Source organism: Oncorhynchus kisutch, linkage group LG20, assembly GCF_002021735.2.
Source record: "Oncorhynchus kisutch isolate 150728-3 linkage group LG20, Okis_V2, whole genome shotgun sequence".
In the NCBI taxonomy this organism is placed as follows: domain Eukaryota; kingdom Metazoa; phylum Chordata; class Actinopteri; order Salmoniformes; family Salmonidae; genus Oncorhynchus; species Oncorhynchus kisutch.
Genome location: NC_034193.2, coordinates 9,890,084 through 9,905,613, shown reverse-complemented (window position 1 = coordinate 9,905,613; position 15,530 = coordinate 9,890,084). Strand labels below are relative to the sequence as shown.

At 46.9% G+C, this 15,530-nt stretch overlaps 1 protein-coding gene across 2 annotated transcripts in view; it reads right to left on the bottom strand.

The window, feature by feature from the left end:
- Window positions 1-392: 392 nt before the first annotated feature.
- The window catches only part of LOC109866071 (integrin beta-4), a 31,714-nt gene continuing 16,576 nt past the window's right edge, over window positions 393-15,530 (bottom strand). Inside the window, exons 18-39 of one of the 2 annotated variants that reach the window (XM_031798950.1) lie at window positions 15,415-15,530; window positions 14,964-15,067; window positions 14,786-14,844; window positions 14,490-14,662; window positions 14,107-14,286; window positions 13,767-13,915; window positions 13,462-13,669; window positions 12,736-13,053; window positions 12,322-12,488; window positions 11,401-11,584; window positions 11,048-11,185; window positions 10,334-10,516; window positions 9,748-9,876; window positions 7,368-7,559; window positions 6,948-7,121; window positions 6,251-6,379; window positions 5,737-5,886; window positions 4,138-4,326; window positions 2,818-2,973; window positions 2,390-2,554; window positions 1,905-2,213; window positions 393-1,815 (exon numbers count right to left, since the gene is read on the bottom strand). The exon at window positions 15,415-15,530 is cut by the window's right edge and continues 79 nt beyond it. In XM_031798950.1, coding sequence (XP_031654810.1) covers window positions 1,658-1,815; window positions 1,905-2,213; window positions 2,390-2,554; window positions 2,818-2,973; window positions 4,138-4,326; window positions 5,737-5,886; window positions 6,251-6,379; window positions 6,948-7,121; window positions 7,368-7,559; window positions 9,748-9,876; window positions 10,334-10,516; window positions 11,048-11,185; window positions 11,401-11,584; window positions 12,322-12,488; window positions 12,736-13,053; window positions 13,462-13,669; window positions 13,767-13,915; window positions 14,107-14,286; window positions 14,490-14,662; window positions 14,786-14,844; window positions 14,964-15,067; window positions 15,415-15,530 — 3,730 coding nt within the window. In that variant the 3' untranslated portion in view covers window positions 393-1,657. The remainder of the gene's footprint in view (window positions 1,816-1,904; window positions 2,214-2,389; window positions 2,555-2,817; window positions 2,974-4,137; window positions 4,327-5,736; window positions 5,887-6,250; window positions 6,380-6,947; window positions 7,122-7,367; window positions 7,560-9,747; window positions 9,877-10,333; window positions 10,517-11,047; window positions 11,186-11,400; window positions 11,585-12,321; window positions 12,489-12,735; window positions 13,054-13,461; window positions 13,670-13,766; window positions 13,916-14,106; window positions 14,287-14,489; window positions 14,663-14,785; window positions 14,845-14,963; window positions 15,068-15,414) is intronic. The other variant, XM_031798951.1, reaches the window with a different exon arrangement.

Sequence of the window (15,530 nt, the reverse complement as noted above, 5' to 3'; positions counted from 1 at the left end):
TGAGATTCTTTAGATGCCTTTTGGCAAACTCCAAGCGGGCTGTCATGTGCCTTTTACTGTGGAATGGCTTCCGTCTGGTCACTCTACCGTAAAGGCCTGATTGGTGGAGTGTTGCAGAGATGGTTGTCCTTATAGAAGTTTCTCCCATCTCTACGGAGGAACTCTGGAGCTCTGTCAGAGTGACCATCGGGTTCTTGGTCCCCTCCCTGACCAAGGCCCTTCTCCCCTGATTGCTCAGTTTGGCCGGGCGGCCAGCACTAGGAAGAGTCTTGGTGGTTCCAAACTTCTTCCATTTTGGGGTTATTGTGTTTAGATTGAGGTGTGAAAAAGGGAAGGGGTCTGAATACTTTCCGAATGAACTGTACATGAGAATATACAGAAATGCATCTAGAGGTGGTTTATATTCAATCTTTATTAAGTGTAATAAAATAGACAGATATATAAAACAGTAACTGATGAATAGATATGATAAAAAAGCTGTGCCTTATACATTTTTGTTGGTATATTTCTGAAATGTTCATGACTTTCACAACAAACTAATCTTGCCATGTCTTACTAAGTGTAAGGACTCTTTACAATGGACAGCATTATGAATTGAACTAAAGCACAACATAGGTTTGAAAATACATTATAAAGACAATACAATATTTTTTTTGTCTCAAAACATATACCTCAGAAATATCCGGACTAAGTCGTTGAAGTTATGCTAGAATATATTAGTTAGACACAAAAGGTTTTAGACCATAGCACTCAATCAGAAACAATGACACAGTAACGCGACACACTTTAACTAGGAATACCTTAGAGGTTATATCTAAATTAGAACTAATGTATGCGAATTAGCTAAAGCTTTTGTCCAAAGTGACACAGAGTCACGGATGCATATATCATTTTTACAGGTGGCATGGGTGGTCCCGGGAATCAAACCCACTATCCTGGAGTTGCAAGTGCTATGCTCTACCTACAGAGGACCATTATGAATGTAATAAATTTGTTCACATACGCATGGGAAAAAATAAAGGAAATGAAATATATAAAACCATAGGAAACATATTTTTACACAAACAATACATTGCAATACAGTATTTGGCATCAACATCTTAATTCCATTTCTTCTGACATACAGAAAACACATCAGTCTAATATATTTGTAATGGCTGTGAGAGTTACCAACAATCTAATAATACAATGAACCCCTACAAAAAAAAACTATTTAAGGTACTGGCAGGCATGTCATCAATTTAACAAACTGCAGCCATGTTGCAGACACCTAGTCGCCAAAGTAGCCAACCAGTACAAAAAATCTTACCTGCTCTCCCTCTCTTTATCTCTGTCAAAATATATATTAGCAGGAGCTACTTTTAATTATTGAGAACCGACCTCAGATAAGTGTAATGGCCTTATCTAAAGCCTCTGGGTGTGGTATCAGGTATAGAAGCAATAGAGAATTACAACAAGACATATCTTTGTGGGGGTGGTAGAGTTCTTTGAATGTAAAATGTTTGCAACAACATAGAAACAAACGACAAAACTAAATAATGAAGAATGAAAATGAATCCCGTGTCCGATGGAGGACAGGAGCCATTGTTTGTAACAGACAGAGAGGAGGACATGTTGGGTACTGTGGACGCCGCCATCTTGTTGTTGACCTTTGACTTCAGGTCTCGTAGAATGACCTCTCAACCTTCTTGGTGACGCTGCTGGTGCCGGCCACTTGCATGCTCCTCTGCACCACCTCCTTCGTCACATGACGTGTCACCATGCCACTGGTCTCTGTGTGCTGGGTCGTCTTCCCCACCACCATCATACCATCTCCTAGGGGGAGGAGAGGGGGTTAGAGAGATGCTGTGAGAGTGAGTGAAATGCTGTGGGAGTGAGTGAGAGAGATTAAATTGATACACTACCTGAGTAGTATGGGTCGTTGATCATGGTGTGTGTGACGTTGGTGTGTGTGCTGCCCTCTGTAGGAAGTTGGTACACATCTCTCTTGGTCAAGGACTGACTGCTGTACTGAGATGTACCACCTAGGCCTCCTAGTTGAGACATACTGCCTAGGCCTCCTAGTTGAGACATACTACCTAGGCCTCCTAGTTGAGACATACTACCTAGGCCTCCTAGTTGAGACATACTGCCTAGGCCTCCTAGTTGAGATGTACCACCTAGGCCTCCTAGTTGAGATGTACCACCTAGGCCTCCTAGTTGAGACATGCTACCTACAGAGAGGAGAAAGAGAATCCTACATTAGTATACAATACAATTCCAAATATACAAACGCATAGAACACTGGCTTCTAAATATGAAACAGAGTCCCGAAACCTTATTAATTTCAATTTAAGCACTAGATAAAACCTTGGATAAAAGAGACTCTTGTAGGACTCTGTCCTCTTACCGTCATCCTGAGACTCGATGGTGATAATGCCCTCCCTCTCGGGGCCGAAGCCCTGGGTCGTCCTGGCCTGAACTTTGAACTTGTACGGCATGTTCTCACTCAGGTCCGGAACTGTCAGACTGGTCTCAGCGCTGTCACCGCTCACCTGGAAGGAACGGATGTCACCTGGGGGGGGAGGGGGGATGGAGATGACGGGGGTCAGTGGGGGTCAGACTAGGAAATTAAAGTGAATATAAATATGAAAGTCAAAGGTAATTTGATTAGCATTGTCCAATAACAAGTCAAGAAGACCTAGAGATGAACAAAATAGAAGAGTCTTTGATTTTGTCTCTCTCGATCACGTCAATGTATAAATCCTAGCAAATGACTGTTGACAAAAAATCTCTACAATCCCCGAAAACTGATCTGGAGTCAGTGTTCACTCTCACCTCCTCCGTGCAGATGTTCACAGGTGACCACGTAGCCCAGGATGTCTCCGTTGGGTTTGCGGGGTTTCTCCCAGCTCAGCTGCAGTGCCTCGGGGGACAGAGCTGTAAACACCAGGGGGCCTGGAGCACTGGGGGTACTGAGAGTGAAGGAAGAACCTGGGGAAGAAGGGGAGTTGGAGAGGAGAGAGTTAAGGGACAGAGCTGTGAACACCAGGGGTCCTGGAACACTGGGGGTACTGAGTGAAGGAGGAACCTGGGGAAGAAGGGGAGTTAGAGAGGAGAGGTGGAGAGAGTTAAGGGACAGAGCTGTGAATATCAGGGGGCCTGGAACACTGGGGGTACTGAGAGTGAAGGAAGAACCTGGGGAAGAAGGGGAGTTGGAGAGGAGAGAGTTAAGGGACAGAGCTGTGAACACCAGGGGTCCTGGAACACTGGGGGTACTGAGAGTGAAGGAAGAACCTGGGGAAGAAGGGGAGTTAGAGAGGAGAGGTGGAGATAGTTAAGGGACAGAGCTGTGAATATCAGGGGGCCTGGGGCACTGAGAGTGAAGGGAGAAACTGAAGCAGGAAGACAGAGAGAGCGTGAGGAAGAGAATACATGGAGGGAGTGAAGGAGAGACCAAGGAACAAGGGATTGAAAGATAGAGGTAATTGGAGAGAGAGAAAGTAACTGTAGATTAAACCGGAAACAGAGAGCTAGAGGTCGGAGATTAATCAGCTAACCAAAGGAGTGAGGATAAGAGGGATCCACAATGGGGGGCAACGATGTCTAGCCGATTACCTGGCATTGGTCTGTATAGCTGATTACCTGCCATTGGTCTGTATAGCTGATTACCTGCCATTGGACTGTATAGCTGATTACCTGGCATTGGGCTGAGTGGTCTGTATAGCTGAAATCCTGGCATTGGGCTGAGTGGTCTGTATAGCTGATTACCTGGCATTGAGCTGAGTGGTCTGTATAGCTGATTACCTGGCATTGGGCTGAGTGGTCTGTATAGCTGATTACCTGGCATTGGGTTGAGTGGTCTGTATAGCTGATTACCTGGCATTGAGCTGAGTGATCTGTATAGCTGATTACCTGGCATTGGGCTGAGTGGTCTGTATAGCTGATTACCTGGCATTGAGCTGAGTGGTCTGTATAGCTGATTACCAGCCATTGGTCTGTATAGCTGATTACCTGGCATTGGGCTGAGTGGTCTGTATAGCTGATTACCTGCCATTGGGCTGAGTGGTCTGTATAGCTGATTACCTGGCATTGAGCTGAGTGGTCTGTATAGCTGATTACCTGGCATTGAGCTGAGTGGTCTGTATAGCTGATTACCTGGCATTGGGCTGAGTGGGCTGTTGGGGTCGACAGCTGACTCTATGGTGATGACTCCCTCCCTCTCTGGTCCCCAGCCTTCCTGACTCTGAGCCTTCACCTTGAACAGGTAGGAGTGGTTAGGCAGCAGGTCCTGCACCACCACGGAGTTGTCTGTGGGGCTGGACATGTTTATACGCTTCACATCACCTGGACAGAGAGACAAAGAGGTTTAGATTACTGTAAAGGGATGCTGGGACAAGGCCATGAGATCTATAACAGTTGATAGGGCTTTCTTCAAATCCTATCAGAAGTCTTCACGGATATACCCGAACCCGATTACCAGAGGTCTGACCCAGTATAGTAGTTGACCCTCAGATCACGCTCAGCGGCCACGGACCTCGGATCACTTTGGTAATATGGAAAATACTGGCCAGATCCCAAATGATATGTGAAGAGGAAAATATCCCGATGACATTAAATATCCTAGGATTTACATTTCCTACGCATGGCAGTTGATGCAGTCAATAGCATTAATATCTCTCCTCCACCCGTCTGCCTCTGTCTGGCTTGAGTTCTCTCTATAGTGAACTTGCATCATTGTTCCCACTGGAGATATGGGATCAGCAATATGGGGCTATTTCACATGAGGCGTAGTGGTTACTTAGGAACTTTTGTCATTCGCAATGGATGTAAAACTCTGACCTTCTGTGAGGTGATGGAAAAACTACTTTGTTCAGTTCATAAGTGGTGCAGAGTTAAGACGATCAGAAATATTATTATTTTTTAAACGTAACCTATATTTAACTAGGCAAGTCGGTTTAAGAAGGAATTCTTATTTACAATTGACGGCCTACCCCAACCGACGCGGGGCCAATTGTGCGCCGCCCTATGGGACTCCAAATCAAGGCCCGGATACAGCCTGGATATTATCAGACATCCCCAAATGGGAACGTTTATAGGTCAACATTTGCACACAAAATAAACATTAACAAACTAAAACAATTCACACAATTAAACAATGATTGCACATGAATTAGCGGGAGACAGAGAGCATTCTGCAGAGACAAAACTAGTAGTCTCTTCACCACACATCATTGTGTCCATATTTTAAATTATGGATGCCATTTATGAAAATACTAAGCTGTGGTGTAGCCCACAACTCATTTATTTTAGATAGGCCTACAACAGAAAATGCATGTGAAACGGTTCACTGCCTACCACACGAGCCTACCACACGAGCCTACCACACGAGCCTACCACACAAGCCAAAACATTTCCACAGGCGTGAGCACCAATAAAGCAGCATTTTGTATTATTTGGGTACGATACAGATCCGACCCAATTTGAATCTGATTCTACCTCATCTCTGACATATTTTGGGTCAGTTCTGGTCCACATCGGATCGGGTAATGATTTTCAAATAAATGACTGTGTCCTGTCGATGTCTGATTGGAATTTCACAGATCCAATTCGGGTTCGGATCTCAATTTGTGGATCCTATTCAACCGAACCCGACAACTGTGTTCACAGGTTCAAAATGAAAAACAATATTCTTCTTCTGCACATAACAAAACACAATGTGTTTAGAATGTGACACAAATGTCCATGGGTCCATACCTCCATTCAGCAGCTGGTAGAGAACACAATACCCTAAAACATCCCTGTCACAGTGGGGCTCCTGCCAGCTGATCTTCAGGGCAGTGGGGCCCAGGGCAGAGAACACCAGCCTGGTGGGGGTGTCAGGGACCCCAGGGGCCAAACGAGCGTCTGGGGGGGGAGAAGAATAGGTCAATGAGGGGGAGAGAAAGAGAGATGGGTTTCAGGAAGGAGGGTGGTTAGGGGTTAAGTGGAGTCAAAATCACAGAGGTTACATAAACTATTACAAGATGAGATGTGATTAACGAGAGGTGAGTGAGCGTGATGCAGAGAGAGAGCGAGAAAGAGAACTTTCCCTATCAAAGAAAACATACATCACAGCAAAAAACTGCTTCAGCAACACAAAGCCTTCCCGTCTCACCAGCGATGGGCATGGTAAGCCCTGTCATGAGGCCACAGTGTATCTTTAGGCTCTGCTATTGTCCCAGTGGTGTGAGAGAGGACAGCTGAGTGTGCTGCAGACAGACAGACTCACCCTGGATCACCCTGTCCAGGTTCAGTAGTGCATCGTTGACATCCTCAGACTGGGTCCTGGCCCGGAAGGCCTGAGACATACCGTAGTCGTACTGACTCTGTGTCTGAGTGGGACTGAAGCCATACGTACCTGAGAATGCACGGAGCAAGCAAAAATGGAGCAGGGAGGAGGAGGACAGGAAAGGAAGTGAAAGAGAAGGAACAAAGGGAGGAAAAGGAAGGAGGACAGTGAAAGAGGCGAGAGAGGAGAGGATTGAAGTATGGAGAACAACAGGAGAAGAAGAGAGCGACAGTCAGCATAGCGCCTGCATAGCTCTGTGCAGCCACCAACCCCAGTAATCGATAACAGATATCCAAGCCAGCCGCTTCATGCACCTCATCAGTAAGCCTGCTGTAGATGATCTGTATATCTGATATCTGATCTGTATATGATTGATACAGACAAACAGATGAGCTTCTTTCAGGTTTTAACAGTAGAGGTCAGAAAGATCTGAAAACTGTGATGGCATTTTCCTTAGCAAAGACCTCCTTGTCAAAGACCTCCTTGTCAAAGACCTCATCTAAATTGGCTCGTTGTAGCCTCATGCCTGTGACCTGTGTCAGTGTGAACTGTATTTGATCGGCTCTTTACACTCAGAGCTGAAAATATGCTTTCAAATATGCTTAAAAAAATATGCTTCAAATTAATCTAATCTTACTTTGGCCATCTGTGTATCCAGACAATCCACTGGACAGGTCTCCTATGATGATGGAATCTCGGATGTTGTCGTCATACTCATAGTAACCTCTGTTCTCTGATCGCTTCCTCATGACAACATTCTCCGTGCGCGTCCCGCCCCCAATCACCTGAGTGCGGGAGAGAGAGTTTCCTCCTGTAGGAGAGGAGGAGACCAGTGATGACGACTACCAGATACTGAACAATAGAATTCTAGCAAACAGTACATTCTGAGTGCAAGGTCGGCAAACTTCTGGTGTCAACACATTTCCCATTTAAACTCTAAATCTCCAAGTTTACTGAACTCTGTTCTGGTGAAGACAAGCCAGCTGGAATTACTTGTCATATCCTTGTAAGTCAACAGAAAGATTCAAAAGCTGACACATTCTGCATCCATCCGTACCTTGTCCAGAGAGGTATGTTGTGGTGGACTCCATGGACATGGACCCCCCGGCCCCCCCTCGGTGGCTGGAGCTGAGGGTGGACATGGGAGAAACCTGGCTGTAGCTGGATGAAGACATGTTGGTACTGCGCGACATGGAATTATTTCCCCCGGGGAAGAGGAAGTTCTGTTCCAACCTGCCGTTAATTGGTTCTGAAAGACAAAGATGAGAAGACCCAGAAGAGAAGAGAAAGAACATCAAGAACATTCTGGAACCCAACATAACTCAAACCAAACATTCCGGAACCCAATATAACTCAAACCAAACATTCTGGAACCCAAATCAAACATTCTGGATTCCAACATAACCAAAACCAAACATTCTGGAACCCAAATCAAACATTCTGGAATCCAAAACCAAACCTTCTGGAACCCAACATAACCCAAACCAAACATTCTTGAACCCAACATAAACCAAACCAAACATTCTGTAACCCAACATAACACAAACCAAACATTCTGGAAACAAAATAATTGATTTAAGTACGTTAATAGCGGCAAATCACAACAAACTGCAAGAGAAACACCCTCCTTAGACTGCACACAGGGACATACATACATTTGGTATCACCACTTCCACAGCCATGAGAAGCCTTTATACATCACCAGGTCACCCGGGATACAAAACAGTATTAGACGTCCATCCATGTCTGAAGACTTCAGGAGATGACGTGAAAACCGACCACTAGGGGCAACAGTGAGCGCTGTTACCTTCAAGTAGGTTTGGGTTTATCTAGGCCTTGTGGACGGAGATGGTGGATGGGCATATGCATCAAAAGGTGTAAAAGGTAGCATGTTTTAAATGCAGCAATAGAAAGTTGTCTTGGAGATTTTTTTGTTTTAAGCCTATCCCATACCTTAACCATTCGGCTTTAATGCCTAACCTTAGGATTTTGAAGTTAATGCCTAAACTTACCCTTAAACACTTTGTCGTTTGGAATGACTTAGAAATTTGACATTGGAGAAACATGGATGAACGTGTAATTCTGACGTGAGACTGTGAGAGCTTGTTGCATATACAAGCCCTACAACCTGCCTCCTTCCCAGAGCATCTCTCCACATAGAGGTGTAAAGAGTGCAGACAGGAGAGACAGACAGGAAAATCCTGTCATGACCATCAACTGGTGGTGGGGCAGTTGATGCCTGGAAATGAAGACCCTTTTTTGGTGGGAGGGTTGAGGTGCAACAGGGGAAGAGGCCAGACCAGAACCAGGGGTAGGGGTAGATTGGAGGACGGAAACATGATGTTGATTAGAGATCTGAAGACTTTGTGCAGACGAGAGGTGGTGGCATAGGGGGCACTGCAGCTGCATTGGGAGATTTGTGCCCGGCGTACACAGTAGCTGGCATGCCATCTCTGTATCTGTCTGTCTGTCTATCCAGGGCGGTCTTCACCTTGATGGGGTATCTGTGTTCGGCTGGGTCGGGGGGTCTCGTCGCTGCTGGTCTCTGTGTCTGTGCTGAGGTGGTAGGGGATCACATCCACATGCCTTTTCCAGGACACCGAACGCAGGTCCAGCTTGGAACCCACCAACTTGATAAAGCCTTGTTATGGAGAGGAGAGGCAGGCGGAGGGGGAGGGGGGGTATTGATGGTTGGCATGGCAGTTGTTTTTGTGAAGCGAGGTGATTAGAAAGAGTTGAGAGAGGAGGAACAGGAGGAGGCTGGATGTATGTAGATTCTGTGATATCTAAACTACAGAGCAATAATAGGAGAGGTCTGACTGGCAAGATGAAGCCTTGAAGAAGACAATGAAGACTGGCATGATAAAACCCAAAGCCATGAAGAAGAAAATGAAGACTGGTATGAAGACTGGCATGATAAAACCCAAAGCCACAAAGAAGAAAATGAAGACTGGCATGATAAAACCCAAAGCCATGAAGAAGAAAATGAAGAAGAGACACCGGTTGTGGATCTGATGGTCTTGTGAGATGTAAAATAAAGTCAGTTTGTTAAAAGATACTTCAGAGAGAGAGAGAGTGAGAGAGGGGAGAAGGAAATAAATATAGAGAAAGAATGAATGAAAACAGAGACAGAAAGTGATAAAGAGAGCGAGAACGATGGAGGAAACCCTCCTATCTGTCAGCCTCAACCATTAAACCCTTTTTTAGGATTCTCTTTCTTTCTCTTTCTGCTTCAGTGAGCAGATGACTGGACTACAGAAGATGGATAGACATGTCTCTTTCAGATCAAAACAGTGAGCTTCATCCCCATTAGCTGTTACTTAGCAACAACTATTCTTCCTGGGGTCCACTCAAAACACAATACAACTCCCAGGACACAACTGAAGCTAGACGGCAAAGAGATGTCAGGAAAGGTGGCGTAGTCTGCGGGTACCCACCTTCGTCTGAGACGCTGGGTCTCTTGGAGTCTGTTGGCGATCTCATGACCTCACTGCTGTACATCAGGTAGCCGTCGTACTCATCCCCCGCCTCCGCGTCCACTATAGGGATGTCTGGGATGATAGGGACTATAGGAAGGGGAGGAAGAGCGATGGATTAACGCCTCGATCGCACCGACAGCATCATTGAGCTTTGGTACACCAGAAGTACATTCATTTCCAATGGAACGCTGCATTTGCTGTTCAGAATTGCGTTGCAGAGGAAGTTGCAGTGCGTTCGGTGTGGTGCATATGTTTGATTTATCCAACGTATGAGTCAAACTGTATGAGTATCCAACGTATGAGTCAAACTGTATGAGTAGACGGCTTGACAGAAATGGTAGCAGAAGGTAAGTGTTGAACTTCTGTTGCACATACATCCAGATGATGCTGTGTACGAAGCTGTCGGTGTGAACGAAGCGTAAGACAAGCTTCTTTGAAACATTAGCTTTCTGGTTTGCTAGACACAAATGTTGCAGCAGGTAACAATCAAGATCATACTAGATGCTTTCTAGACGGAACATCCTTTCTGCTCTTATTTACTCACTGGACATGGGTCTGGTGGGCTGGGAGGCCAGGTTGATGGTCGCTTCTTTGAAAGGACCCCAACCCACGCTGTTCTTAGCCCGGACCTGATAGCAGTAAGTCTGGGCCGACTGCAGGTTCTCAATCAGCAACATCCTCTTCTTAGGGTTGTCTATCTTCACCTTCTTAGCTGCACCCATCGGCTCTACAAAGTGAAGAGAGAGGGAGTGGAGAACGTGTTAAAGCTCGGACCAATAGCATTTCCCGGCCTGAGAGTACTTAGTACTGGGGCGGCAGGGTAGCCTAGTGGTTAGAGCGTTGGACTAGTAACCGGAAGGTTGCAAGTTCAAACCCCTGAGCTGACAAGGTCGTCCTGACAAGGTCATTTTGTCGTTCTGCCCCTGAACAGGCAGTTAACCCACTAGGCCGTCATTGAAAATAAGAATTTGTTCTTAACTGTCTTGCCTGGTTAAATAAAGGTACATTTTTTCTTTCTTTTTTTAAGTATCTCTAAACAGAGTGCCCGGCCATAATTTGCAAACAGAGAGCAAACCAATTTTACATTAGAATAGCATGAAAATGTTGTCAGTCAGACTAAACACAGTGAGCCGAACGATCAGCAGACAAGCGGCAGATCAACATTCAGTGTGGTGTGTGTCATCCTTTAGAATGTCTTGGAAGCACAGACGTCACTCCGAGAAATTCTGAGATCCTTCTGATTTGATAGGTCACTCACTCGTGTCGTCATTGATGGGCGTGTAGAGAACCTCGTAGGCGGTGATGACACCATTGGTCTCGGCAGGCTCCGCCCAGCTGACCTGAGTGACAGTTGGACTGATGACGTTAAACGCCAGACGACCGGGCTCACTGGGGACTGGAGGAGAGGGGAGGAAAGAAAGTAGACAGGAAGTTAATCACAAGGTACGAAGGAAGAAAACTACCTACACAACGTTTGAGCTTACATGCTGTGTCAGACCCAACAAACATTCAACTGAGAAACAAAAACGGTCCACAATCCTAGAATTGTAGTGTTTCAAAGAAAATATATGCAGTCCATCTTCGACAGGAACAGGATGTGACCTCACTCACCATCCTCCAGGGTCTTACAGGGCACCATGTCGCTGTAGTTTCCGTCTCCCAGGGCGTTGTAGCCACACACCTTCGTCTCGTAGTCACAATAGGGGTACAGGTTGGCCAGGTCAGCATGGTTTGTCTTTACATTCATCGCAGGGGGGGCATCAGCCTCAGGATCCCCATAGATCCAATACTTCACCTGGTGACCAGGGAGAATGAACCATCATAAAGGGACCACATCTAAAGGGACTATATCTACTCCGGATATATTTTGTACGCTTTATTTTCAAAGTAATATTTAAAACAGCAGTTCAAAGTTGAGTGAAAGCGAAGGAAAATAATCTCCCATTTTCCACCAGTAAAAGTTGCCAGGTGTGTAAACTATTGAGTTCCTCTGTTGATGACCGATGCTCCTTACGGAGTAAAGGGTTTAAGTCAAGGTAAGTCCTGTACAGTGGCGGCTGGCGGAAGGAGCTATGGGAGGACGGGCTCATTGTAATGGCTGGAACAGAATGAATGGAACTATATCAAACACATCAAATATACATAAATCACGTTAGACTCCGTTCCATTAATTCCATTCCAGACATTACAATGAGCCCGTTCTCCTATAGCTCCTCCCAACAGCCTGTATGAGAGTTCCTCTCAGTACCTTATAGTCCAGGGGGTTGGATCCTGAGGGGGGTTCCTTACCTTGTAGTCCAGGGTGTTGGATCCTGAGGGGGTTCTTTACCTTATAGTCCAGAGGGTTGGATCCTGAGGGGGTTCTTTACTTTGTAGTCCAGGGGGTTGGATCCTGAGGGGGGTTCCTTACCTTGTAGTCCAGGGTGTTGGATCCTGAGGGGGGTTCCTTACCTTGTAGTCCAGGGGGTTGGATCCTGAGGGGGTTCTTTACCTTGTAGTCCAGGGGGTTGGATCCTGAGGGGGGTTCCTTACCTTGTAGCCCAGGGATTTTCCTAAGGGGTCCCAGTTAAGGCGGATGCTCCGGGGGCCGGTGGCTTTGGCCTTCACGTTGGTGGGAGAGTTGAGACGACCACCAGGAGACGTGGCTGTCTGGTTGATGAAGCCCGCACTCTTCTCCATCTGGGCATTTTCTGGAAGTCCTGAGGGGATGAGAGGAGGGGGAGGAGAGGGGGAGAGGGGGAGAAGGGAATAGAGAGGGGGAGGAGTGGGGGAGAGGATGGGGGGGAAGAGAGAGAGGGGGAGACAGAGGGAGGGAGGGTGGGCGGGAGGGGTGTCAAAAAGGGTTGGGCAACTGATGCACACTTCTTGCATCAGATTCCTTACAGTTACCCAATACTGTGTGTGTGTGTGTGTGTGTGTTTCAGTATCTGCTTCTCTGTGTAATACCTCCATCAGTAATAGTGACCATCGTTGTCTTCCTCTCTCCGACCACAGCTTTCGTACTGGGGTCAAACAGGTCCAGTTGGAAGGACTCTGGTTTCACCGGGCCAGGGTGAGAGCGTGGATCGATCACAATGTTCTTCTCGGTTTCCCCGGGACCAAACTTTAGGGGGCCGGACAGCTCGAAGCGTTTGGCGTTGCGGGTCCTCCAGTGGACGGTGGCGGGCCCCTCCTTATTGCGGGTGCGGACCACGGGGATGGAGTAGGTTGGGTCGGCGGTGGAGAAGTTCTGGGTGCTCTTCATAAACATCACCACACTGGGCTCTGAGGGAAGCAAGGGGTGAGGAGGTTTGGTACGGCCATGTTAGAGAGGAGGAAGTTACGGCTGGCTTTCCAACCACACATTAGTCAAGCTCTCAAAACCCATGGTAACAATGTCTGGGACATGTTGTGCAATTGTGTCCTGATGGAACAGAAACATTGCTACATTAAAACTCTGGGATAATCCAAACAGTATAGTTTATGTTTTAATGCTATGTGATACACCCTGGACCCTGTCCTCACCTGGTTGGTCAGTGATGGTGTCAGTAGTATATAACCTCTCACCTGGTTGGTCAGTGATGGTGTCAGTAGTATATAACCTCTCACCTGGTTGGTCAGTGATGGTGTCAGTAGTATATAACCTCTCACCTGGTTGGTCAGTGATGGTGACAGTAGTATATAACCTCTCACCTGGTTTGTCAGTGATGGTGACGGTGGTTCTAGGGTAGCGTCCCAACTTTGCACCCTGTCTTGGGTTACTGAGGTCCATGACAAATTGTTTGACCTGTGTGTCCTTCAGCAGACCGTCTCCCTCTCCCATCTCCAACAAACGAACAGGGACAGTCTGCTGGGTCTCCCCTGGCCCGTAGGACAATTCCCCATCCACTGTCACATAGTCCTGGTGAGAGACGGAAGAGTAGTTATGAGAATGGAAAAAGATAGTAGCTTAGACAAATGAAGAGTGTGATATCTCTGTCTTATGGTATGTGTGTTACCTTCTTGTCCTTGGCGGTGAGGTCTCGGGTGCGGTAGCTGACCTGTGTGTGTCCATCCTCTATGATCTCTCTAGTAATGGGGATGTTAGCCACTTTGTCCTGTCGGCTGTAGGTGTACGAAGGCTGGAGGAACGACATAACACTCTTGGCTGAAGAGGAGAGAGACACACAGTTTTTAGCTAACTAAGGTGAAGGGAAGAACACAGAATAAACCAAAAGAATAAACACATTCTCTGGAAATCAACGGTTTATAATGCTGTATGGTTTTGAAGCACCGTGTATGTGCGTGTAAGATTAGAGAGGTCAGGGGTCAGATAAGATATCTCTGATTGGCTCTCACCGTGTTCTTTGATGATAGTGATGCTGACGAAGCGTTTCCCTATCTCAGCGATGCCCAGAGGAACGTCCACCGCCTCCACCTGCAGCTGCTTCTTATCATCATCTTCCTCCTTGACGAAGAGCGGCACGTGCACATCCACCGTCTCCACCCCCTCCTGGAACTCCACGGCACCAGCCGCCTCTGCAGAGAGCCAGACAGAGAGAGGGAGTGAGTTAGGAACTCCCAGACACACAGACACAGACACACACAGACACACACAGACAGACAGACAGACAGACAGACAGACAGACAGACACACACAGACACACACACACACACAGACACAGACACACACGACACAGACACACAGACACACAGACACACAGACACACAGACACACAGACCTCTGTCTGTGGCCACTGTGTAGTAGCCCGGCACCACTTTGAGATCCTGGAAGTTTCCAGACTGGACGTTTTTCTCAGTCAGTTTGACGATGTTGGGGTAGCTGGAGCGAGGAGCGGGCAGAACGGTGTCTACGATGGCGTGGTCAGCTCTTTTACCAGCATTTCTCTGTAATCTGAAACACAAAGACAATATCAGTAATGATGATATGAGAAAACATGATTTAGACAACATTCAGAAAAAATGACTTTATTTTAATAAATTCAGTAAGGATTAAAGGTTGAAATTAGTGTCTCACCTAAATGTGGTGTTCTGAACTCTCTGGGTGCCAGGAACCTGCTTGTACACTTCATTCAGCTGAACAGAGAACACACACAACCCACTGTCACAAGGATGAGCATAGAGTAATGTATACATACACAGCTTGCTCACACACACACACACACACACACACACACACACACACACACACTCACGTTGTCATCAACCTCCCTGCGTAGCAACTCAGTGTCTCTGGCGTCGGAGCGAGACAGACTGTCTGTGAACAACCTGTTCAGACGCAGAGACAGAGGGAACTGGACTATATATGGAGGAGAAGAGGAGGTGGGGAGGAGGAGGAGAGGAAGAGAAGTGGAGGAGGAGAGGAAGAGAAGTGGAGGAGGAGAGGAGGAGAGGAAGAGGAGGAGAGGAGGTGGGGAGGAGGGGAGGATAAGAGGAGGTGGGGAGGATAAGGGGAGGGGGAGGAGGAGAGGAAGACAAGAGAAGGAGGAGGAGGAGGGGAGGAGAGGAGGAGAAGAGGAGAGGAAGAGAAGAGGGGGAGAAGAGGAGGTGGTTTAGGGTTCGGTTTTCATAACAATGTAAACCAGGAAGTTCTAGTGATAACTCCAACCAATAGGAGAGCTGGAATTTGAAACATTTTACACTCACTGGTCTCTTTGGGGTTGGGCTGAACCTGCGCAAGCGGATGATTGGGCGATCGGTGGACATTGTCGGTGATCTTCCAGCGAACCACGTCGGTGCTCTTGGGTGGGCCGGTCCTCACT